Source organism: Corythoichthys intestinalis, chromosome 13, assembly GCF_030265065.1.
Source record: "Corythoichthys intestinalis isolate RoL2023-P3 chromosome 13, ASM3026506v1, whole genome shotgun sequence".
Taxonomy (NCBI): domain Eukaryota; kingdom Metazoa; phylum Chordata; class Actinopteri; order Syngnathiformes; family Syngnathidae; genus Corythoichthys; species Corythoichthys intestinalis.
Genome location: NC_080407.1, coordinates 20,641,844 through 20,667,480, shown reverse-complemented (window position 1 = coordinate 20,667,480; position 25,637 = coordinate 20,641,844). Strand labels below are relative to the sequence as shown.

The window sequence follows — 25,637 nt, the reverse complement described above, 5'->3', positions numbered from 1 at the left end:
GTTCTCAGCAGCGTGACAATGAAAGCGTGAGCGAATCTATGGTGCTGGACAAGCTTGAAGTGTGATTGCGTGTTGAAAAAAAAAAAATATATATATAATGTATATATATGTCGCACGTCCTTGCGGTGGGAGTATCCGCACATTGCGATAACGATGTTCATACGATGTATCGTTCAGGCCTTACGTACAAAACTGTATATGTAAATTTTGTACCGCTTGGTGTCCATATTTTTTATTGTGTAAATTATGTGATTTAAACAAAAACTGTAGAACAAGTAGCGTTTTCAAAATGTTACTTCTTTTTCTCTAAAAAACCAACGTTTTGGGGTGAACTTTGGTAACTTTTTGGGTGTCAACATAAGAGATCCCTGTCACTAATTGAGTGTCCGATCTATTCGAAGTGGCAAATGAATGCTCCTTTGTTTTTTTGGGCTATCTGCCCTTTTGCTTCAAATAGATCGGACGTCTAGTTTCGTTGATGAGTTAACACGTTTTGACACCGTGCCATTCGCAAATCAATGCTGGCCTAAGGATGTCACAGCGAGGATGCTCATTGCTTTGATCGTTTAAGCCCACAAAGAAAAACGCTCATACCCGCATGGGAGAAAATGCATTTTGATAGTGTGTCAGAAAGGTTAGTAGTCGCCCGATGAGGAAGTGGGCAAGGCCGAGCCACGAGACGCTTCTTCGTTCTAGTGCCCTTTATTGACAAAATACAAAACAAATTTGGACACAAACAAAAATGGCGGACGGTCGTCGTGGTCAGATGGCGTTGGACCATTGAATCCTATGGGCCACGTAGAGGTCCTTGGGAAACAAATTGCCCCGCTTGGCGTGGATGGCGCACAAGTTGGCGTCCCAAAACAGCAACACCAACAATGCTTCGGCCGCCTGAGGGAGGAACGCTGTCGTCAGCATGACGTTGACGTCGTCAACGCTCACCTCGTGAAGTGCCATTAGGGCAAAGACCTGCCACTTGAGCTTACATCTGCTGACAGTCTGGCACACCTCAGGGAACTGCGTGCGGGGAAGGATCTCAATCTATGGCCGCCATCGGGCTAGTGAGGCCTCACCAGGTGTAAGAAGGGCGGCTGTGGCAAGAGGACTCGGGTGCTTTTCTGATATTCGCGGATCTCCATTAAGGCCTTGGTCCCGGGGCAAAAGCGACGAATCCTGGGCGAGCGTTCTAAAAGCACAAAAAAAAAGCTCTGATGATTGACGCCCCAGTGGTGCGGCAGGTGGGACAGGCTCACCTGGGCGTAAGGAGGACCTGGGCAAGGAGAGCGCCTGGGCGTGGACAGGGCCAAGGGCCTCTCGGGCCCTTCATACGGCTAAACAAGGTCCAACGGCGCATGCCGTCAATTATAGTGGATTCTAAATGTTTTAAGCAACATCCCAGTCAATTTTGTATGAAATGTTGAGTACATAACCTTTATGACATGAACTTCATGTAGTTCGGGACATTTGACACAATCACAGTTTTGACATCATTTAGTCACATCCTTGTACTAGCCAACATGATCAGAGCAAACTTCATATTTTACTTACAAGATTTTAAACAACAACCTAGCAGGCTAAAATCAAATCTGCTCATCATCAATATTTACTCTACTTCAAACTTAAGTGCTTGTTCTTCACCATCCTTCTTTATTTTTATTCGTAATACATACCTTGTTTTCATTCAGTTCTAGACTCCTGTTCCTGTTGTTCAGAAAAGCCTGCATGTATGAGACATTTCATTGTTCATGTCATTGTGCTACTTTTGTCCGCTACATTTAAATGTACTTTATATATTTCATACGGATATTATGTGATATAGTTACGAGGGTCATTCAATGAACGAGTGATTTTTTTTTCTTCTTCTTTTTCTTTGGAATAAGGGCTTTTAATTCAGATAGAAACTTACTTTTTGCTTTACTTCTTTTTCACATGGATTTAATTTCTTTGGCAGATAAAAAATACTGAGTTTTGGCGATTATACTGAGCCCCTAAAAGGACATTGACAGAAACAAAATAAATTTAAGCAATGTGGTGCGCACCAGAAACAATCTGTCTAACAATCTACCCAGCAATGTTTGACACAGCTAGTAACTAGACAATACATTTGGAAAGTAAACCTCATAAGGCTTCATATTTTTAGAACAGAACCCTGTTTCAAATGTGAGCATCTAGACTTGACCGCCTGCCAAGTGGAAACTGGACCAACTTGAATATCCTCTTCTTCTTGAATGTTAGCTCGGCCAATGTAATCACCGGATTCCAAAAAAAGAACACGAGAACGAAACCAAATGAGAAGGCATTCTGGACTGCTTCAAATCCACATTAAAAACTTATACGGAGAGACGGCGTCTTCTCGAAAACCATGGCCGGAAGACTGGAGGACCATCTTCAATGTCCGACCTGTCTGGACGTCTTCAAAGATCCTGTCATTCTGCCGTGCAGTCACAGCTTCTGCCATGAGTGTCTGCAGCAATGGAAGGACAAGGAGAGCGATCATGTCCAGTCTTTAGGACACAATTTAGGTCGATGGATCCATATTTGAATTTGGCACTGAAGAATCTGTGTGAAAACATGACACCCGCCTCAGTCGAGTCAGAAGACATCTGCAGCTTGCACCAGGAGGAACTCAAACTCTTTTGTTTGGACCAGCAGCAGCTCGTGTGCCTCGTCTGCAGAGACACAAAAATCCACGCTGGCCTACAGAATGCCAAGGAAAGACTCAAAGACTATAATAACTGTAGCGAGACCTGCAATGAAAAAGCAGAATGCAAGATTAAGAAGGATTTTGAGGAGCTTCGTCGCTTCCTTGACATTCAGGAGGAGACCAGGTTGGCTGATGTCTGGGAGGAAGAGAAGATGAAAACTCAGACCATAACGGAGAAGATTGTGGCTCTCGACATACAAATGGCCGCTCTCTTGGACGTGATCAGAAGCACAGCAGAGCAGTTACCATCTCATGACGTTTCCTTCTTGAAGAATGTCTGGACTGCGATGAACAGAATTCAAGAGCCGCCCAATGAACCGGAGCTGCTCCGAGGAGCTCTGTTGGACGAAGCCAAACACGTGGGCAACCTCAAGTTCAACGTGTTGGAACGGATGAAGGAGACACTCTCCTACAGTTCCGTCATTCTAGACCCCAACACGGCTCATCCTGTATACAGTCTGACCAAAGATTTGACTAGTCTGAGTACGGCAGAAGAAGCACAGCAGCGTCCAAAAAAATCCAGAGTGGAGTAATTGGCATTTAGTGCTGGGTTGTGCTTTGGACTCGCAAAGACACATCTGGGACGTTGAGGTGGGAGACAACAATGATTGGCAGGTGGGCGTTGCGTGGGAGGACCCTTGTTTTCCAGATAAAATACTCACTTGGCGCATCGAATTTCGCGATGGTAAATACACAAATCCTTCTGCAACAGACTGAGCATGGAATCTGCCTGTCAAAGACCGGAGGTTCCGAGTTGATGTGGACAGGAATGAAAGGTCAGTTTCATTCTCTCAACCTCTCACAAACACTGAATTGTGCAGCCAAAAGAATATATCCGATTGGCTAGAGTTGTACGGTATCACCAAAATATTTCCTTATTTTCACACAACAAGTAAAAGTCCTCTGAAAATAATCCCCTTGTCGCTTTGTGTTACGACTCCAATGAGTTAATGGTCTTGTTGACACGGCTTGATTTCTTGGATAATATGATCTGAATAATTTTCTTTTTGACATGATTTATTGGATTTATTTTTATTTGTTGTGTTCAGCCTATCATTGATATGCTCGGTCATGTGATAAGACATGACTGGAGCACCTCTTCCATTTTGTTGTATTATGCAATGACAAAATCATTCAATGCGGAGTGTTCACTTCACGTCATAATTAGACATTGCCAGAAAAAAAGTCCATGTGAAGAAAATGTGATTTGTATTTTTCACGATATGTTTTCCTTCTATCCACAATCATTTGGGACGTTGAAAGCAGAGATTTTGTTGTGCACAATTTTCACCACAAGGTGACAGACTTTACCGTTTTTCTGAATTTATTTCATTATTTAAATGAATTTAATTTTTTCTGATATTTTTTCATTGAAATCAGTGGTTATGAATACGGATGGGATGGGTGGGGGTCTTAAATTTCTAGACTTTAATACCATGAATAACACATTTAAAATAAATTCAATAAAACAGGTCTTGACAACAACAACAAAAAACTCCGTGAAAGTTAATTATTTATTATGACTTATTTTCTGATTTTGGGGTGGTTTAAAAATCTGTTAATATACACCCCCCCATTTATCCATTCATACACACAAGCCCATTCCCGCCAGCAAACACGACAAGAAGCCCATTTCCGCCAGTAGAAAAAAAAAAAACGATATATATATATTTTTTTAATCGTTGTCTCGCCCACCCGGGCGGTATGGTCCCTCCTCTCTCAAGCTCGGGTCCTCTACCAGAGGCCTGGGAGCTTGAGGGTTCTGCGCAGGATCTTAGCTGTCCCTAGGTTTGCGCTCTTCTGAACGGAGATGTTGGTCGTTGTTCCAGGTATCTGTTGGAGCTATGCACCCAGCTTGGGGGTTACTGCCCCTAGTGTCCCGATCACTACTGGCACCACTGTTGCCTTCACTCTTCACATTTTCTCCAACTCTTCCTTCAACCCTTGGTATTTCTCCAGCTTTTCGTGTTCTTTTTTCCTGATGTTGCTATCGCTCAGGATTGCTACATCTATCACTACTGCTGTCTTCTGATGTTTATCCACCACTGGTTGGCCATCACCAGTTTGTCTGTCTGGATCTGGAAGCCCCACAGGATCTTGGCTTGGTTGTTCTCGACCACCTTTGGAGGTGTCGCCCACCTTGACTCACCAGTCTTCAGTCCGTACTCGGCACAGATGTTCCTGTACACTATGACTGCTACCTGGTTATGTCGTTCCATGTATGCCTTGCCTGCCAGCATCTTACACCCTGCTGTGATGTGATGGACTGTCTCGGGGGCCTCTTTGCATTGCTTGCACCTGGGGTCCTGTCTAGTGTGATAGACCCCGGCCTCTATTGATCTTGTGTTTAGGGCCTGTAGCTTATAGACTCCCCCACCTCCTTTCCCATTTTTCCCTGGTCAACAGGCCCCCCACATGGTGTCAACCGGAGATACATTTAGCTGATGATAGCACCAACAAATTAGTAGTTAGTGTAGTTAGGCGTTCAATGTATTTCTTGTTTGTGTTTCTTTTCTTTCTTGTGTTTCCTTTCTTCTGTTCCCCCATAACCCCTTCCTGTTCGCTGCTTTGTGATAATAAACGAGGTATGTTGAATGATCACAATGGGATTATGTCAGACTCTCAATGTGAAACGTTAAAACTGTTCAGACTATCCGGGCACTTAGACTTCCATTCTCCGTGTCAAACAGCTGAAAAGGACAGGTTTAAAATAAAAAAGATAAAGAATAAATTAAAAGAGGTAATGAGTACTCGAGTACTTAAGTTTTGAGTACTCGAGTAATAACAATTACTCGAGTACTTAAGTAATGGGTACGTATGATATATAATTATCCACGTGACATGGACCACGTAAAATTACAAAAGTATCTGCTTTAAAATTTACAAGTAAAAAGTAAAAGTGTTTTCTCCTGATGCAAAAATGTAATATGCGTATATATTATACACTCTCCCAAAGTGGTGGGAAAAGAAGGGCTAAGATCCTGTGGAACAGAGGGATAAGGTGGTCGTGGCCAACCAACCGGACATCGTGATCATGGACGAGCAGCAGAGGACGGCCGTTGTGATCGATATAGCCATCCCCGAAGATGCCATATGAGGAAAAAGGTACACCAGAAATGAATTCTTGCTCTAGCTTACCAGCTCTGAGATGTGATTATGATTATGTTGTCTACTTTGCACCATCAACTGTTTTATTCTTTAACAAGGTCATTACAGTTGGCAGGTTTCTCATTTCGCTTTGAACTTCCATCATGCTCCAAACTAGGGGCTGCATAGGTTTAACACTTCAGTGCACAAGAAATACAGATCATGAAAAATATGTCACAACAAATACCAATGTAAATATATCAAACGTTATAATGTAAAGTATACAGGTTGCCATACACTGATTCTACTTACTCCTGGATGAGGGTAATACAATCCCAGCTTGCAAAGTCAAGCTCTCGAGTCAAAACACCGGTCACCTGCCAATACTCAATATATAGAGATAAGTTGTGTATCTCACATGTTTCAATAATACTTGAAAATAGGCTAAATAACAGTCATATTAGTCACATCAGAGTACTTTATTTAGTGCCTCATCGGATTTATATGAGAGCACTTTAGAGTCCCACCATACCCGTTCTTGTATGTCCACATATTAAAGTTCAGCTACGTGGAACGCTTCCAGCAGCATCTTCACTCATATGAGCTGAACTTTCATTTGGAGCCTCACATTGCGTGAGCTGTAAACTGCTTGTTATTTTGCATTTTTAGGTACAACGTCAAATTCAACAAAATAATTCTAAAAATAACATTACATTTGTGTGAGATGCAGTGTTTGTATTTATTTATTTATTTATTGCAATATGTGATTTGTTTTTTGAAGCATTGACTCGTGACAGGTAGATTTGCTTCATCTTTTGAGACCAATCTTTAGAAAAAATGTTCTCAAAATACACTTGGCTCTGGAAAGTATTGGCAAAATTGTACTTCTTCAGTGATTTGTATTGACAAACATGTAATTTAGATCAGGGGTCCCCAACGACCGGGCCGCGGACCAGTACCGGTATATACAACTACAGGATAGGAGGTCGTCATAGAAATGCATTGATTGGGCTGTTAGCACTAAATCTTGTTTTGTATATCTATGTGCGCCTGGCCTCGATAATAACGTATGATGTAGGTCTTCGCCAATCACATTTCTTCCCGGAAATAATTAACCCCCACACTAGACTGACTGAAAAACCGACGTCTTTGGACAGACTTTTTACGGGGAAAAGGGAACCTGACGAGCCAGAAGATGTGCCTACAACCTCAAAGAAAACAAAATTTATGCTACTTCCCAATCACTAAAGACCCACGAACTGCGAAGGAGTGAATTTGTGACCCGTATGTGAATAAACAGAGTGATTCGAGCATGTCTGTGCAACAGCTTGTAGAGATCGCAAATCACGGCGACCTTAAACGTACATTTGAGACAACAACTCTCCCGAAGTTCTGGATTAAAGTCATTTCGGAATATCCTGACATTGCTAGGAGCGCACTGAAAACTGTGCTACAATTTACAACATCGTGTATTTGTGATGCTAGCTTCTCTCACTCTCCCATCTTGGGACCATCTCGTCTCAACGAAACAAACTCAGGCCTCCCACTGATTCAGCGGGTGAGTTGTATTTTTTCCCTGCACTTAACACGACGGGGCTAAAAACAGATGTTATTTTAAATTTGCTGTATTTTTCTGCCGCACATTGCCGGTGTTCTGACAAATTTGGCATGCGCGTAACATTAAAAATGCAGCGATTCCAAAGTACACGCTGCAAATATATTAATTTGAAAGTAAGTTAATATAAATATTAACTTACGTTTGCCATGTGTGGTGCACACAACAACTGCACGTAGCTCTCTCACTTAACGCCTTCGCCGTGTCGTTAAGCATTAATTTACGCCATTTCCGTGTTGCACATGTATGTGTAATATGGTGAGGGTGTAGCCCTGAATTCGCCCTCACAATGGTTCACAAAATTCACAAGAAAGGACTGGTGTAGTAGAAATAACAATTTATTGAGCAAAAAAAATGAAATTAAACAAGCGGCATTAAAGTAATGGCTTCCCCAAAAGTCGTCCCGGACACCCAATAATAGCCCACTCTAGGGTTCAACTTGCCTTTAACAATATGGGCAAAGATCACTTTACATCAATTAAAACACAGCACTCCAATAAAATAATTCACTGCACTCCAGTACAACGAGTTACTGCACAGCAAACATCAAACAATGATGTAAACGAAAATGATCCACCATAGAACCCCCCCCCCTTCTTTTTATAGGCTCTATTGGGCACAGACGGTAAGGGCGACTATCGTTTTTCCAATACCGTAATTCTCGCTGTTATACCAATCATAAAAAAAATATAAAACGCACAAACGGATTCATAAACTGCTAATCTGGCTTGGAGGTGTATAATGGAGAAGAAGGAGGATAAAGCGGCACATACACTCGAGAAAACAGTTCTGAAATACACCACAACAATTCATTATAACACAAAATAAAACATTCTTTTCAAACTTCCTCCAAATTATTGTCAATCATGAAGTGTCAGGTGTGTGTAATTGTAGTGAGTAGCTGATACCTTGCGCTGTCTATTTTTGGTCGTCGTGCTTTTGATAGTTTTCACAACAGATCGCCGTCAACAACGTGGGGCTCTGTATCATAAAGGTAGTTCAACATGAATCACACATAACGGATAATTTGTCCCACCTGCCGACCCGTTTAAATATGTGCTTACCATTGATTAAAGTTGTAATCACACACGCGATGAGTCATCGGCATCCGCAGCACTCAAAATTCACGCACTGCCGTTACTGCCGAGATCACCGTCTTTAATGTCCCTGCACGGCCGTGCGCACAACTTCTTCAAAGCACGCGTCCATTTAAACTAGTGGCATGCTCTTTTATGCACTTCCCTTTCTCACCACTCCCACACGCTTCCACGGGGGTACTAAATTCAGCCTAAATGGGCTTGTAGCGCCTCCTGTTGGCCGGAGTCAACATTCAGCCTGCATGCCGGTTCACGTGCTACACCCCATTACATATGTTTATGATGTAAAATTGTAAATAGTTTTTTAGCACCATTGGATAACAGTGAGAGTCCAACTGAATATAAAAGAGGGCTTTTTTCACCACCACAAAAGCTTTGGGAACAAAATTTTATCAGAACGTGAAAAAAAGACCCAAATCACACCGGTCCGTGGTGCAAAAAAGGTGTGGGGACACCTGATTTAGATATTTAATCATGAATAAATAGACCGTCAAATATTATTGTATGTCTTGAATTGAAAATATGACCGCCAGAGGGCGTTGCTGAACGCACCGAATGATTCCTGTGAAGAACTGCACCTCCCAGGATCCTTAGAGGCGAAATGATAACGCTACGATGCTACTGTTGATTTTTTTCCCTATCATTTTCAAAATATAGATTGAGTTGTATAAAAGAACAATTTTTACTTTGAAAGGGAAGTTGTAATTTGGGCTGTTTTTATTTTTATTATTGAAATAGGCGGGTTTTAGGTGTGATTGGGCTGGAGACTGTCTTACCCATCATGCAATGCTGGTCGGAAATGAAAAAGATAAAGACTGGCCAAGATGGAATGTATTTTTCTTTGTGGCTTGTTTTTCCTCGATTTTAGTCACTTAACACAACTGAACCGAAGCCTCGAACGACGTGTCCAGCATTAGCCACATTACGGACTCAAACATCAGTTTTCGAGTCTTACCACGCGTTGAAGTTTTGCGATCTAATTTAGCCTAGCCTAGCTGACCAACTGCTAACAAAGCTGCAAGGCACGTTGTCAAGCGTTCAGAAATTAAGTCAGGAAAATGTCAGCGAGAGCGACGACGGCTGCAGTAAAGTTCCAGGAGGAACTTTGTGGAGTAAAAGAGGAGCCCCCACGTCACCAAGATTCGACTGTGTGCAAAATAATGCACGCAAAGCTTGTTCTTCACGGACACGAAGGTTGGTTCACTTTCGATGACACGTATACTGTACACCAGTGTTCCCCACGCTTTTTGCGCTCCGGACCAGTGTGATGTGGGCCTTATTTTCCTGGTGTGGCAGAAAATGACAGTAAAATAAACACAAAGGGGCAGAAAACGAAAAGTAAGTGCAGGGAAAATGAAGCCCTCCATACCCGGAATCAACCTTTGTCGCAGGCATGATGCTCTCAGTGCATTCGGTTTTGTTGCCTCGTTTGCTAGCTTTTAGCCTCATATTATGCAGAATGGACTCTGTTGTAGGCTCCTCTTCTGGCTCTTTCCCCGTAAAAAAGCTGTCCAAGGGTGTCGTCGCCTGCAGCACAGAGCCAAGAGCAGCTAACGTTACTGTTTACATTGAAGGGTCTCCCCTAGGAAGTTTTCAAGCTGTGGTGGTAGTGGTAGGCTGCATCGGAGGCGGTCAGCTCCATTAGGTCGTGCCGCGGCAAAATGGTTTCATTTCATGACAAATGAGAATTTTTTTATTAACAACATTATTTTTTTCCCCCAATGTCAAGTTCAAAAATAGATCCGTAGGTAGACATTGTAAAATTACCCAAAAATAAGGAGAGAAGACACTCAGTTTTCTTGGCCAAGGAGAGCAAGATGTGACTCGTGAGTCACCAAAATTGATCTAAAGGACAAAAATCCTCCTTGGTATTTTATTTAGGGGTTTTCCCTAAACAAAGATGGATGCCGTCCTGAGGGAGGGGAGAAGCAAGCTGGCGACACCCATGTGGTTTTCGATTGGATATGTGTGTGCATGTAGGTGGAACTAAGTGAATACAACGTGTGGAAGCAAGAGTTTATGTAACCAAACATGTAAACAGTCAAAATAATCATATAAACAGTCAAAATAATCCAGACACTTTAGTTATGCAACGCTGCGGCCATGGAAGATGTCCTCGGATGGAAAATTGCCCTCGGAGGTCTAGACGAAAGTCCAGACGCCAGGTGCTGAGGATGCCTCAGAAGGTCTAGTTACGCAATGATGCGGCCATGAGGCAAAATAGTTGTCATCCCGACCCTCTTTTACCCTTTGTAACACTTAAGCATTATACTACAACCTGGTATAGCAAGCAATAATCATTTACTGGTTATATAAGTAAGAAAAATATGGCAATATGTATTATTTATGGTTTATATGAGCACAAGCAAATATATAAGTAAGAAAAAATTGGCAGTATGTATTATTTATGGTATATATGAGCACAAGCAAATATTCAATCAACCAACCAAGCAAACATTTAATCAATCAAACCCCGATAATTACCTCAACACCCAATAAGAACCATAAAAAAGATTTGCAAAGTTTCATTCTGCCTGGAAACACTTGATTTTCCTGGATTTAAAAAAAAAAACAATTTGAGGGCTCGTTCATTAGGGAAATAGGTGGTCCATTTATAGGCAAAGTCAAAATATGAAGGATTTCCTTATTTGTAAAACTGACTCGAAAACACATCGACCTTCAATATTGCTGATTTTAACGAAGGCAGCAACGCGCTACATAAAGGACGTAGCTGCTTATTCAGCGACATTAGCCCTACATCCATAATGCGATTTTTTAAAATTCTCCTAGCAATAGTACGAGAAAAAAGTCGAACTATTACTACGAGAATAAATGTCGAATTAATAGTACGAGAATAAAAGTCGAAAGCATTTTGCAGTTTAGAATCGGATTTTCAAATAAGGAAATGTCTAATATTTTGCCTCATTTAAATCAAATTATAATCAAGACGGATTTATACTAATGCTTCGTCATAGCTCTCAGCTAAGGTACATGTATGCAAAGTGAGTGGCGGCTTACAGCTACATTACCCTTACATAATAACACAACTTTTTTTGTGGTAGCAATAGTACGACTTTAATCTTGTCGTTCTTTTTTTTTTAAATTTATTTATTTGGCCCTAATACTGTGTCATACTATATCACCACAACAATAATAGTCCTTCTGTTAACAGACCCTCGTACGTTGACAACTTTAATCTTTCCAAAATACTCATCTGAAATTACAACCAGGGACGTCGGCAACGAACAAATGCTTTGCTAGCACGCGACGATTCGGGTTAAAGACAAGCCATAAAGAACTTAAACGTTATGTCAATGTCAATAATAAGTATTGTATTTGATGTGCTATTTCAGACAACTTCCGGCAACTAGTGCATAAATAATGAGCTAAATATATTCAGATAGATGTCATGTTAAATGATACAAATTAAAAATGATTAATTAGAATATCTTATAAATCTAGAATGAACAACCATCTCATTTGCATTTGGCTTTTATTATGGTGTGGTGGTGACTTAATTGACTGACGTTGGAGTGGTATAGGTGTGCAACACCTCTTTAATGGCGTACCGCAAGCAACACGTCACTTCCGCTCATTAATATTCATGATATTAGTTACTGTTGCTAAGTAGGGACAAGAAACCGTTTGTCCCTAATAGGAAATGAATGGAAATCGTGTACGAAGGAGATGTTTACAGAGCTAAACCTAACAGTTCTCTCCGAAAATGATGTGCCTGGTGCCAAATTGACTGGCAAAGATGTGGAAGAACATAAAAATATTCAGTTGAAGAGATGGCTTTAGTGTCGAAGTCTGAAAAAGACGAAAAAACGAGCCGACCTAAGCATAGCGTTAGCTTTTTTATCGACGCGACTGACAATGAAATTCTCCTGTTTCAACAAGCTATCCTTTACCATCAGCCTGGTCTTTCTTATATATCCTCTGGTTGTCCTACTCTCTTACCGTTCTTGGGGGTAATTTAGTTAACATTGTGTAGCGATCGCAAATGCTACTTAGTGACAGCCAACGAACACTTTTAATTTTTTCATTGATAACACATCTTAATTCTATAATTTATTTACACTTCCCCCTTACTAAAGTTTTATATATATATATATATATATATATAACAGAAACGGTAACAGTGGCAGTCAGATACCATTGTAATATCAGGTCATTCATTGTCAGACAGAAGCAGTACGGCACAACGTTACGCTAAAAAAATAAGTTAAAAATATAAAAATGGCTTACCTCTTTGTCCTCTGAAAGACCATGCCAACCCAACATAATGTTTACTGCATATGAAATGTGAATGGATTCACCGAGCTGGTGTTAAAGTCCCCGCAAGTTCATTCGGTCTTCACATTTTTTCCTCCCGAGTTTTTGGTTTCCGGAAACGTATGAAGAAAACATCCTTCATGTGTCGTAATGTCTAGAGTCATTTCTACAAGTTCCAAAAAAGCAATGCGTGATCGCCATGTTCGTTTTTGAAAGATTACTGGAGAAAAGTAGCACAAATTACGCTGTGTCTATGCGAAGGCGGGTCTACAATGTCCCACTTCGGCTTTACTTCCGCTTTGCGATGCGACGTCACGGTCTAAAAATTGCGGGCAACCACTAGAGGACGACATACACAAATCACTAGTCTGATGATTCATTTGTTTTAACATTTATTCATTTATTTCAATTTGTATTCCAATATTTGTTCATTTATTTCAACATTTATTTCGTTCTCTCACTCTCGTCCCCCTTCTAACTGCATAAAATAATTTTCTCAAACTCAATGGACAAGGTTTGAGTTTATCAGTTTGAACAAGTTTGTAAATGATGCTCAGGGTCCGAATTTTCTGCGTCAGCGTGTTCTGCTAAGTCTAATAAATCACGAGAGAGCTCATGCAGAACCTCACCAATCCCTGCCATTTGGAAAAGGTAAAGAAGGTAAAATAAAAAATGATTTTATTTTACACCGTGTAGGGTAACAAGAGTGCAAGAATGAAATAAATAGAAAGTGAAATGAATAAATGTTGAAATAAATAAATATACATGTTGGAATAAATAAATGCTGAAATAAACAAAATGGAAATAAATAAAACGTGAAATACATGAATAAAAATTGAAATAAATACATAAATATTGAAATGAAAAAATGAATATTGAAATAGAACCATTTTAATAACCATTTTTTTGCACATCTGGACCGCCACACAAAGCCGTCGAGTCGCACATGAGATGAGAGAAACGCCAGCATCTCGGCGTTGCAACATGTTTTGGTCTTAAATTATATTTTGAGGGTCTTAAAAAGCATTCAATTTGACTTTTAAAATGGTGCTATCACCCTGCAACAGATTTAATCATTAATTAGTTGTTGCAGGCTTCAGCTCAATGGGTTAAAGTTGAGAACCCTTTTCAGATTTATTTTCACTTTCCGTGGATAACATTCAAAATGGAAACTGCGTCGAGTCAAGTTTTGCAATGTTTTAGGCATTTATTTCTGAACGTAAAAGCCATTCATTTGCTGCCCTACGCACATACGCAATATATGGCTTGGCCTCTTTTATGCTTTTATTCCTTTTTAATGTGTTTTATGAGACTGTTTTTGTTGATGTTTTCCTGATTTTAACCCTTGAGAGTCGAAGGACGCGCCGGCGCGTCCTCAGCGCACGTCGTCTTTGAAGCGCCCTCACGTTTTAATTACGTCACCCACATGCCGTTGGTTGGTCTCGTTTTAAAGTGCGGAAGTTGCGGTTTACTCTCGTTATTATTTGAAGTCAATCGACCAACTAAAACGTGAGATATTGTCATTTAAGTTTTATAGTTTTATTGTCCTCTCAAAAAAACATTAAAACGCTGCATGGATCATTTCTTTATGTCTATATTTCCATCATTTCTTGTCCTTTTTCAAAACGGAAGCTCCATGAAAAAAACACAAATCAAACGAACCCTTTCGAAGTCACAGTGGAAGCACAAAATGCGTTTTTTAAATAAATATAACTGCCGTGCGAGGTTCCACCGAACGAGAGGGAGGAGTGTTCTGAAGCAGCGAGGGGGCGAGCGACGGCCGTGTGGCTCGAGCAGCGACTTTGTGTGACTTTGAGAATGAACGGAAAACTAAATTTAGCGCAGGCAATTGTGCTTTTTGATCAACTTGAGGAAGAGGATGGTCCAAATTCGTCATCATCGTCTTCTTCGGAAGAGTCCTCGAGTGAAGATAGTGACGGATTTGAACACGTGGGTGACGCCATCGACGAGCAGAGGTAAGCAAACTCACTTTTTTTTTTTTTGATGCTGAAAAAGTTTCTTTTGAAAGTTTCTTTTGATATTGCAAGACAAAGTTAATTTTGATGCAATATAAGTGTGTGTTTGTGTATATAATAATAAAATGTGCATATCAGATCAAAGTCGTACGTGCACTGTGTGTATCCAAGGCAGGAATTTATAATTGTGATGATCTTCTTTCTATATGAAGATTAGGGATGTAGCACATATTCAGCTATAGTATTCTTTCTATTGTCATACATATAGATTTCCATTATTATTTATTGCTGTATATATTTTTATTTTATACTTTATTATTTTCATAAATACTGACTTTTTTTCATGTACATTTATAGTGACAATGAAAGTAAAGTGAAATGAAAATGGAAGGGTGGAAAGAGGACCGACACCCCATGGAAGTGTGGGCTGTGTGATGTCGCCCTGTGTCGAATTCCAGGACGAAACTGCTTTTCGGAGTGGCATGCCTGAAAAAATTTAACTTTTTTATTGTAAATATTTTTGAAAATACTTTTTTTCCCAATGTTGTATATATATTTTTTCCCCACAATCAGTCTTTTCAATTTGTCTATATAAATGTGTGTTCAAGAAGCTTGATTGTGTGTACATAGTTTTCATCAGGTGATGGGCCGCAATACCTAAACTCATAATGAGATTGCCTCTAAACACTTTTTGTGTTAGATGGTATATATTTTTTCACTGTTCGGTCTGCTGTATATAACCTGTTTTGATTAGAGCATGTATAAAGGCAAAAAACGCCAATGGCTATACCTGTTGTTTATGTTGAATTGTCAAATATAAGACTATTTATTCTAACATTTTTTGGTTGAATGTTCATCCTAACATGTTGAATAAATATTACAAAGTTTCCAAACGGTTCGTTACGCATGTTTGGTTGTCAATTGGACATCAATATTAAAAAATTTGACAAAACGATTTTGGAATTTTTGGTCTTTTTGGGCCCAAAATGATGATTTATAATTGGTCAGTGAATGAAACAACAGTTTGGACATGAAGTTCAAGGTATCACAAAAAAAGGGACCAAACCAGGCCATCGTAAACAATTCTTTCTTTGAAGTATAAAGGCAACTTCAAAGGCATGCAAAATCAGGCAAAATAGGCCCAGACCTTAAAGGGTTAATGTGGTGTCAATCACTTTGAATTAGTTTGTGTTGGATTGGATGACAACAAAACATGAATAAACAAAAAAATGGGCTAGGAGGAATTTTTTCCAACAGAAACAACTTTGGGGACACAAGTTTGCAAATGAAGAAATAAGATTTGGTCCCTGTGTTTGTGGTCTTGCAGCTCAATATGTCAGCCAAGCCCATCGTCTTGAGCATCAGGAGTCTTCTTGCGTCAAGGGCGAGGATGAAGAGTCGCCATACATCAAGGAGGAGGAAAAGTCCGTTCACATTAAAGGTCATCCCAAGCATTGTTTTTTTTTCTTTATATGAGGCAGAAATCAAATATGGTACCTTCTCATAAGTACGAAAATGTCTTTGTCTCATACAGTGGATTTCCTTTGATCTTCATGTGATGTAAAGCACTTTGAATTGCCTTGTGTTGAATTGTGCTATATAAATAAATTTGCCTTGCCTTGCCTTAGTAGCTGTGCAATAGACTCGTGAACCGACGTAAGGTTTGCGCCACGGCAAAGCCTTAACTATTGTTTGCAGATAGAAAGATGTCTTTCTATGTAAACAAATTTGCTTTGTTTGAAGTAATTACATTACAGCCACTGAGTAGCGCAAACAAGTGCGTAACGCTGTATCAAACACACTGACGGCAAACATCTGGTCACTCCAACACTACCAAAACAAGTGGAACATTTACTCATAGGGGTCTGACAAAGGTGTGTAAAATTTCTGGTTCTTAGAATATTCACGATTCGGCCGCTGAAGATTAGAGAACGATTTACAAACATCCATATTCCGATTATTTAAATATGCTAAGCAAAGTGGGAATAAAACACAGTCAGTGCGGTCTTCAGGACGCAATGGGGAATGGACCAAGAGTTAACATCCACCATAACACTTGCCGCAAGATAAAAAAACGCTGACAGCCGCTACAGTCAACGCCCAGTTGCTACAAACTTCGCGCACGTTGCTACAAACTACGCCCACATAATGCTACGGTCGATGTCACATGTACTGTATATAGAACTAGATGCAAAATGACAGACTCGTCGGCGTTAATAAACAGTTGCCATCTTAAAGCAGTAGACTTCTCAGGAAGGCTCTGTTGTTGCGAACCTAATTAACTTTTTAGCTAAAATACTCCTAAATCTGCAAAATCTTGACTTAAATCTATCTTTAAATGATGAAACAGTTTTAAAACTTTCACATGTTGAAAGTAGACAGAAGAGAACGATTGAACCTTTAAACCTTTTTCCTGCTCTGTTTGTGGTCAAAGATTCACTAACAAAAATAGCTTGAAAATACACTGAAGAATTCACACTGGTGAAAAACCTTTTCCCTGCTCAGTTTGTGATTAAAGATTTGCTCGGAGGCAACACTTAAAACAACACACAAGAACCCACACTGGCGAAAACCCTTTTTCCTGCTCAGTTTGTGGTCAAGGGAAAATAGTAAACACACATAGCCTATGTTTGCAAGAACGATGGAGTTGCCGTTTGATACGGTCATAATGTGCAGGTCCTGCACCCATCCGCAGCAAAGCTGTTCGTAGCGTTGTAGCGATTTGTAATTTCGGAATCGCTGATGAGTTTAGTAACATACACCAAACAATAAATTTAGCAGAATGTCCATTTCGCGTAATTGTAGAAGCCCGTCGACATCTTTACTCCATTTGTCTTCGGCTTGCTCGTAAGGGTCAACATTGTTCACATCCTTAAGTTTGATCACATTCTGTTCTTCCCCTTTGTAACGAGTTTGTCTCTTTATCGAACTGGCAAGTTAAAGTTTAATGTCCCGCAAGCCAGGCCTGCTTCTAATATGGCTGCGTTGTTGTCAAATCTTACGTGATCCCCCATTCTGTGACGTAAACGCTCCAGCCTAATAGCGCACGTACTTCAGAGCCGGTGTTTTCACACACAAACCGGAACAGCGCGTGCGGCAAACACACACACGCAAAACAGGTGCAGAGGGATATGATGGCAGAGCAGTCAGAGGAAAATTTGTCCTTTACGAGGGGGACATATAAACACTATTTCAAGTTGGTCGAAATTAAAGGAAAGAACGTGCATGTAAAGTGTAATTTATGTCCCGGCAGTGGCGCCTCCAGAAATTTTCATAGCGGTGGCCAGATGGGGCCACTTAACATCTTGGGGTGGCACACCAAAACAAAATGCCATAATTTCAGGTGTTCATTATATTATTGCAGTAAAAAGGTCAGGGGAAAACTATCAGAAAGACTTAAGGACACGGCTACTGATATACTTTGGTGTATTGTTTAATATTGGATGTTACTAATGATTTAATGTGCATAGTCCATAATCCATAGTCCTGGCTGTGCATTTGGGATGAAATGCATAACTGATGCTACAACAATCTAACGATATACTGGCAAGTGGGGTGGCCAAGAAATTTATAGGGGGGGGCGTGGCCACCCCCTGGTGGTGCCACTGTGTCCCGGGGCAAAGCTTTTGTCGACATCTGTGGTTCTATAACACAACTACCTGTCTGTTCTTATTCTCTCTGTTCTATTCAACTGACTCGAATACTGCTCAGAAAATTTCAAATTCTTTGACATACAACAACTTCTTTTTAAAGTAGCGAAAATAGTTACTATCCCTGGTAACTAGTTATTTTTACGATAGAGTAATTCAGTTACTTACTCAGTTACTTTTTGGAAGAAGTAGTGAGTAACTATAACGAATTACTTTTTTAAAGTAACGTGCCCAACACTGGTCACTGATAATTATCGGCCGATAATGGCAATTATGACATCACACAGATAATCCAGATAATAAAACAATTCAACCGATAATGCAATCCGATAATTATATACTTGATTTAGCCTCCAAATGTGCGCAACCGAAGAATTCAGCACGCCGCCTCCTCAACCCCTCCCCTCTCTGAACCCCCTGAGGGAGAAGGAGTTGAGGAGGTGGAGTAACACTACAAGAAGCAGTTGTAGACTATGGCGGTTGTTACTAGCTTTGCTGGATTTATCGTGTGTGGGAAAAAAACGACGCTCACGCCATCTGCAAAACATGCACTGGGGAAGTGCAACCCAACCCAACAGCCATTTAAAACTGCATCACAAAGATTTTTGGAACGAATACGAGGCTGCTGCTAGCGGGAATGCTAAAGCTATTGTAAACACGAACTAAGCTAAGATATGGGGCTTGTGACTATACAGAGACGCTGCAGCCTTCCCGGAGTCGGGCTGTTTGGGAATGCAGCCCAAAGCGGGTGGTAAACTCGCATCTAAGGCTAAACACCGGCACGAGACCGATAGTCGACAAGTAGCCGTCTTCCGACGGAGCCCGCCGCTCTGGCTGGTTGTGCCGAACGCCGAACACCCCAGTTTCTCGAGCGTTCCCCCATGGCGTGCGGGACACGAGGTGTGCGCCTCCGTCCGGAGCAGAGCCAGGCCCCGAATAAGCTGGGGTGAACCGGCCGGGGCAGGCAAATTGTCCGGTACGAACGTAGCTGAGAGACTTTTTTTTTTTTTTTTTTTTTTTTTTTACCGAAATGACCCGAGAGCCAAAGCCCCGGATAAAAAAAATAATGCAATTTATACGACCACCATTCTTCATGAAAAACATGCCAATCACATCAGTTTCACCACGGACATTTGGACAAGTGATGTCAAGTAAGCAAGCGTAAATAATTTAAAGACGCAGAAAACTTAGTCAGCCAGTCAGTCATGCATTCAGTATGTAAAATACTGAAGTAGCTGAGATCTGTCATGACAGAATATCGCTTCAATGATATCTGGCGCCATCTAACGTCGTGAATGGGTATAATTTCTAGACCGCGAATATAAGACGACCCCCACTTTTTGAGTCTTATTTTAATGCAAAAAACACCGTCTTATATTCGGGCCAATACGGTATTTGTTTAACCATCACAACTGAGCTAAATTCACCAAATTTGAATAATTAATCAACACACATATATACGTATATATATTATAATAACATGATATATTGTATAACACACATATATTTTTTCTAACCCTTTATTAACTGTCGACGGGATTTTGTGCTCGTTGACGCATTTACGTTCGACGAAGTCGATTAGTCGGGACATATCTATTAATAGGTAACACTTTTGTTTCACAGGTGTCAAACCGATTCCAGAAAGGGCCAAGTGGGTGCTGGATTTTGTTCCAACCGATAACGCGCAGAGAGTTTAACCAATGAACTTCCTGCTAAAACAAGCAGCATCTGAAAAAGTTTAACTGATTACACATGTAAAAGATCTAATTGGTGAAAAGGTGTCCTCTTCATTGGTTGGAAAGCAAACCTGCACCCACTTGGCCCTTTCTGGAATCTGTTTGACACCTGTGCTTTATTTGATGGCGGCGTCATAAGACTGCCGTAAGACTGTCATAAGTATGTCATGACCCTATCATGGGCATTAATGAACGGATAGAACAGGTGTCATTAAGTGCTCTGATTCTTTACATCCATTCAAAAGTGTGATAATTTGCCGGATGACACAAAATGATATCTGTCATAAGCATTGATTCATGCTCATGGCAGTATCATGTCATAATTATGGTCTTAGGACAGTCTTATGGCAACACTGTTAAATAAGATGTTAGCAAATACTATGACTAGCAATTAATGTAACAACTGAAACAGTAACTGAAGAAATAATTAGCTCAGAACATGAATTTTGATCCTCATTTAGTACATCTGTAGCGCTGCAATGAGTGCTAGGCAAGTTGGACGACAACAGTGTTGACAGCAGGTGGCAGCAGAAGTTGGCTGTCTCTCTCAAGGGAGCAGTGATGGCTAAATGAAGCTTCTTGAAGCAATGAAGCTTTGTAGCCAATTGGTTCAAAGCTTCGTGGTGGTTCATTTGGTCTTATGATGCCGCTGTCAAATAAAGTGTTTATATCTTTTGGTATAAATACCCCATATTACAGTGAGGACAGCTGCGACTTATAGTCTAGTGCGGCTTACCTATGAACAGATGCCATTTTTGAGTCAAATTTGGTGGGTGGCAGCTCATAGTCAAGTGCGTCTTATAGTCCGAACATTTCGGTAATTGGGTGATGAGTGTAATCATTTAAAAATATTTTATCAACATACTAACAAGTACATATTACAATCATAATAAAATGCTTATATTCAACCAATAACTATAAGACAAGCACGTTTTTGACTTTACCAGTGATGCATTGCTTCCAATTGAAAGGTTAGCCCACTGCACAACACTGCAGTCAGCCAGTTTTGTTTTTCGGCGTATGTGCCGTTAAAGGATGAATTAGTTTTCCTGAGACCAACGTGACGTTATTTCATTTATTTTGATTTGTAACAGTAAATTTGAATTAGTCCACAGAAAAGATGCATAGTCGTCGAAAAGAGAGTTGTATTCACGCACCCGCAAAAAAAATCTGACATCAGAATTTGGTGGTTACAGATTCAAATGCCTAAATACTAACACGAATGTGTAAATATGAGGACAATTTTTAAAATATACGAACACGAATGCAAGAATGAATCTCTGCTTCAATCATGCTTGCAATAGACCCTACTCACGTGACGTCACAGCCACGCCCCCGCGCCATGTTGTCCGGATACTAGCCATGTTAATGCATTAGCGCTTCGTAAATTCCTCCTATTATGGCGTGTTTTTCTGCTCGTTAACATTAAACAATCAAAATGGTGAAGTCGTGTGTGGCGGTCGGTTGCAAAAACAGAGAAGATAGACGGAGAGACTTGAATTTTTACCGTATTCCGAGAGACCCGAAGAGGAGACCGCGATTGACTGCTGCAATTCGACGAGAAAACTGGGCTCCAAACGACTACCACAGATTATGTAGTAGTCATTTTATATCTGGTAAGATGCATTTAATATATATTTCGAGGGTTTTGGGCTGACAACCACAATTAAGATCATTGCTAGGCTAATCGCCGACAACATACACGTATGTATGTAGTGAGTGCTATCGCTAAACCATATAAACATTAAAAGCCCTAGCTCCATTGACAAATGACATGAAATACATTAGACTTGAGAGTGGATGTTAGCAAGAACAAAAGATTTTGAATTGAAAATTTCGTAACTCACCTTCCGAGCACAAGATTCCTGCCGAATTTTCGTGTACGAGGACGTGTTTCACCCAACCAGCAACGTAGCATTTATAAGCCTCCAAGCTCTTAAAGTTTTTCAAACTTTCGTGAGAATAGGCTGATTTTGTGTGGACAAGATAGTTGTAAATATCAGGATATCAGATGTCAGGCGAAGCCAGCGGGTTGAAAAACATCGATTTAGGCATCAAATACGGATCTGGCGAATGGATAAACTGAAGCTTTTCCACGTAACGCCTTTTATGCAACGGATCCAATGAGTTTACAGCGTCAGATAACACCGGGGCTTCCATGAATTGCTCTATAACTTGCTCGACTAATTGAAAACAATGAGAATAGGTCTGAAAAAGAGGTACAATATGGCGGCCGGAAACAGCGACATGCCCATTTTGTTACGTAGGTGAGTAGGGTCTATACGCTGTTTTAATGACGTGATCACAAGAGGACTATGGTTCTTCACACGATTCGTCTTCAAAACATTTCAACCGAATTTCCACTTTTAGCTATTTTTGACCGATAGTTTTCGGCGCCGAATTTTCGGAAGCATCTCGATGCGAAACAATGTCTCTTGCGCCTCAAAATTAAACCGCATATTTTTTAATAAATACTTTTTAAAACCGCACCATGCACTGAATCCACAAAACTGCAAGGGATCACTGTACTTGTTTCAGACTCGGTGGTAGTTCATAAAATATATCAATTGTTTTCTTGTGCTGGCAGATTTCAGAAGATATCTTGGTGCTGAGCGGCAGGAGCCAGAATCTCCTGGCGTTAAAGAGGATGTTGAGCTCCCCCAAATCAAAGAGGAGGAGCAGCCAGAGCCCTTTCAACAGAAGCAACTTCCAATCAAAAAGGAGGAGGAAGAGCTGCCATGCGTTAAAGAGGAGGACGAGGAGGAGCATATCCATTGGTCAAATGGTGAGCCCTTGAAGAGTGAAGATGGTCCGAGTGAGGCTGGTAGAGGGGCGGAGCCTCCAGGCGGCTGCCGCAGCAGGTCAACAGAGGGATTGCAGGCAGACATTTTCATCGCTCCAACCAACAGAAATGGCACCATATCACACTCACCTTACAATGGTGATGGTCATAAGAAATCTCACAGTGACGACAAACTCTGCAAATGCTCTCAGTGTGGGAAAACCTTTGCTAACAAGCAAACTTGTCATGCGCATATGAAGAGGCATACTGGCGAAAAAGCTTTTTCCTGCTCAGTTTGTGGAAAAGGTTTTGTTCAGAAGGGAGACCTAACAAAACACACAAGAACCCACACTGGAGAAAAACCTTTTTCCTGCTCAGTTTGTGATCAAAGATTCGCTCAAATGCAATACTTAAAAGTCCACATAAGAACCCACACTGGCGAAAAACCTTTTTTCTGCCTTGTTTGTGGAAAAAGTTTTGTTCAGAAGGGAAACCTAACAAAACACACAAGAACCCACACTGGCGAAAAACTTTTTTCCTGCTCAGTTTGTGGTCAAAGATTCAGGAGCAAGAGCAACTTAAAACAACACATAAGAACCCACACTGGCGAAAAACCTTTTTCCTGCTCAGTTTGTGGCCAAAGATTCAGTAGCAAGGGCAACCAAAAAAAACACACAAGAACCCACACTGGCCAAAAACCTTTTTCCTGCTCAGTTTGTGGTCAAAGATTAAGTAGCAAGAGCAACTTAAAACTACACACAAGAACCCACACTGGCGAAAAACCTTTTTCGTGCTCAGTTTGTGGTCAAGGATTCTTTCAAAAGCAAAACTTACAAAATCACGAAAGAACCCACACTGGCGAAAAACCTTTTTCCTGCCCAGTGTGTGATCAAAGATTCAGTTACAAGAGAACCTTAAAAAGACACACAATAACCCACACTGGCAAAAAACCTTTTTCATGCTCAGTTTGTGGTCAAGGATTCTTTCAAAAGCAAATCCTACAAAATCACGAAAGAACCCACAGTGGTGAAAAACCTTTTTCCTGCTCAGTTTGTGGAAAAAGTTTTGTTCAGAAGGGAGTCCTAACAAAACACACAAGAACCCACACTGGCGAAAAACCTTTTTCCTGCTCAGTTTGTGGTCAAAGATTCAGTAGCAAGAGCAACTTAAAACAACACACAAGAACCCACACTGGCGAAACACCTTTTTCCTGCTCAGTTTGTGATCAAAGATTCGCTCAAATGCAATACTTAAAAGTCCACATAAGAACCCACACTGGCGAAAAACCTTTTTCCTGCTCAGTTTGTGGAAAAAGTTTTGTTCAGAAGGGAGTCCTAACAGAACACACAAGAACCCACACTGGCGAAAAACCTTTTTCCTGCTCAGTTTGTGGTCAAAGATTCAGTAGCAAGAGCAACTTAAAAAAACACACAAGAACCCACACTGGCGAAACACCTTTTTCCTGCTCAGTTTGTGGTCAAGGATTCTTTCAAAAGCAAAACTTGCTAAGTCACGAAAGAACCCACACTGGCGAAAAACCTTTTTCCTGCTCAGTTTGTGGTCAAAGATTTGCTCGGAAGGATCGGATGAAGAGACACGTGTGTGTTGGTGTGAGAAGCAGTGGCCAATGACTTTTTTGCCTGTCATCCATGTTGGCTTCATCAGATTTTGCACGCAGGTGAGGTTAGGGTTAGGGGTTACGTTTGTATTCGTGGTACACTTTATTTTTGTGATTGCAGTTTTGTTTGGACTTTGCCATTATGTGTTTTACCTTTTCTGGCCATCAACATCTTTCCCTTGGTTCTCTCGCAGACGGGCATAATTTATATCATAATCTCCCATTCAAACTACACTTTTCACATTTAATATTTGAAACTGCAGACCCCAAATTCCAAAAATTCAAAATCATTCATAAATATTGTCGTTAAATAAATATGCAAATTTAGAATGTATTGTTCAATATTGCAAAAATAATTTTTAAAAAAATACTGGCTCACAAATGAGTGTTTTGTGTGGGGGTTAATGTAAATGTATGTATTTTTTTTAACAATTTCTATAATTCCTCTTGATTTACAGATTATGAGGGCCAAATAAAGAAAAACAAGAAAAAAGGACTATGACAGTAAAGTCGTGTTCTTACTACAATAAATGTTTTTTTTTCTTGTAGCAAGTCAAGTTATGTATATAATTTTTGTTAAAAATAATTAAATAAAACACACGGAGTCATTTCTGTATTTAACTTTGCAGATTATATATGTTTTGTGTTGAAAATGTTTTTGTATTTTTTAATAACATGGTCACCACCTGACACCTTGCTTGCTACAGGGGTCGCATTGAATAAGGCGCTATTGGAACGGAAAAGTTCACTGTTGCTATGGTTTGTAATAAATTCTACACAAACTTCCTCGTGTGTGTGTTGAATCCATATCATACGGCTCACCGTTTCATTACAAAGTGGCATTATTTATGTCATACTCTCCCTTTCAAACTACACTTTTCACATTTAATATTTGAAACAGCAGACCCCAAATTCCAAAAATTCAAAATTATTCAAAATACTGTCATTAAATTAATATGGAAAATTAGAATATATTGTTCAATATTGCAAAAATACTAATTATTAAAAAATCAATTCTGGCTCATAAATGAGTTTTTTGTGGGGGGGATTAACGTTACCATGGTGCAAAAAAGAATTTTCACTAAACAAAATAAGTG

General features: G+C 40.3%; 2 protein-coding genes and 1 long non-coding RNA gene across 5 annotated transcripts; 2 read left to right on the top strand and 1 right to left on the bottom strand.

Annotated features, from left to right (window-relative positions):
- Window positions 1-586: 586 nt before the first annotated feature.
- On the bottom strand, window positions 587-8,663 carry LOC130927879 (uncharacterized). The gene is made up of 6 exons (XR_009066536.1): window positions 8,471-8,663; window positions 8,315-8,387; window positions 1,671-1,718; window positions 1,254-1,374; window positions 987-1,186; window positions 587-891 (listed from the first exon to the last, which is right to left on the bottom strand). It is a non-coding gene; the product is annotated as an uncharacterized LOC130927879 (long non-coding RNA).
- Window positions 2,301-3,720, top strand: LOC130927874 (E3 ubiquitin-protein ligase TRIM35-like). Its single transcript, XM_057853974.1, has one exon. It carries the CDS (start codon window positions 2,473-2,475, stop codon window positions 3,235-3,237), a length of 765 nt encoding a protein of 254 aa, XP_057709957.1. The 5' UTR covers window positions 2,301-2,472; the 3' UTR covers window positions 3,238-3,720.
- On the top strand, window positions 5,634-25,325 carry LOC130927848 (oocyte zinc finger protein XlCOF6-like). 3 transcript variants are annotated; one of them, XM_057853939.1, is made up of 3 exons: window positions 5,634-5,809; window positions 16,082-16,195; window positions 22,728-25,325. In XM_057853939.1, the coding sequence occupies exons 1-3, from the start codon at window positions 5,791-5,793 to the stop codon at window positions 24,551-24,553; spliced, it is 1,959 nt and encodes a 652-aa protein (XP_057709922.1). In that variant the 5' UTR covers window positions 5,634-5,790; the 3' UTR covers window positions 24,554-25,325. The 3 variants fall into 3 exon arrangements, with proteins under 3 accessions (XP_057709922.1, XP_057709920.1, XP_057709921.1); XM_057853937.1 differs by lacking the exon at window positions 5,634-5,809 and adding an exon at window positions 9,303-9,697; XM_057853938.1 differs by lacking the exons at window positions 5,634-5,809; window positions 16,082-16,195 and adding an exon at window positions 9,303-9,697.
- Window positions 25,326-25,637: the final 312 nt, after the last annotated feature.

Coding starts and splice junctions, on each gene's coding strand:
- LOC130927874 (XM_057853974.1), top strand. CDS start 2,473: ATGGAAGGACAAGGAGAGCGATCATGTCCAGTCTTTAGGACACAATTT.
- LOC130927848 (XM_057853937.1), top strand. CDS start 9,562: ATGTCAGCGAGAGCGACGACGGCTGCAGTAAAGTTCCAGGAGGAACTT. Junction 9,698..16,081: donor TGTTCTTCACGGACACGAAG/GTTGGTTCACTT, acceptor GTGGTCTTGCAG/CTCAATATGTCAGCCAAGCC. Junction 16,196..22,727: donor AAAGTCCGTTCACATTAAAG/GTCATCCCAAGC, acceptor TTGTGCTGGCAG/ATTTCAGAAGATATCTTGGT.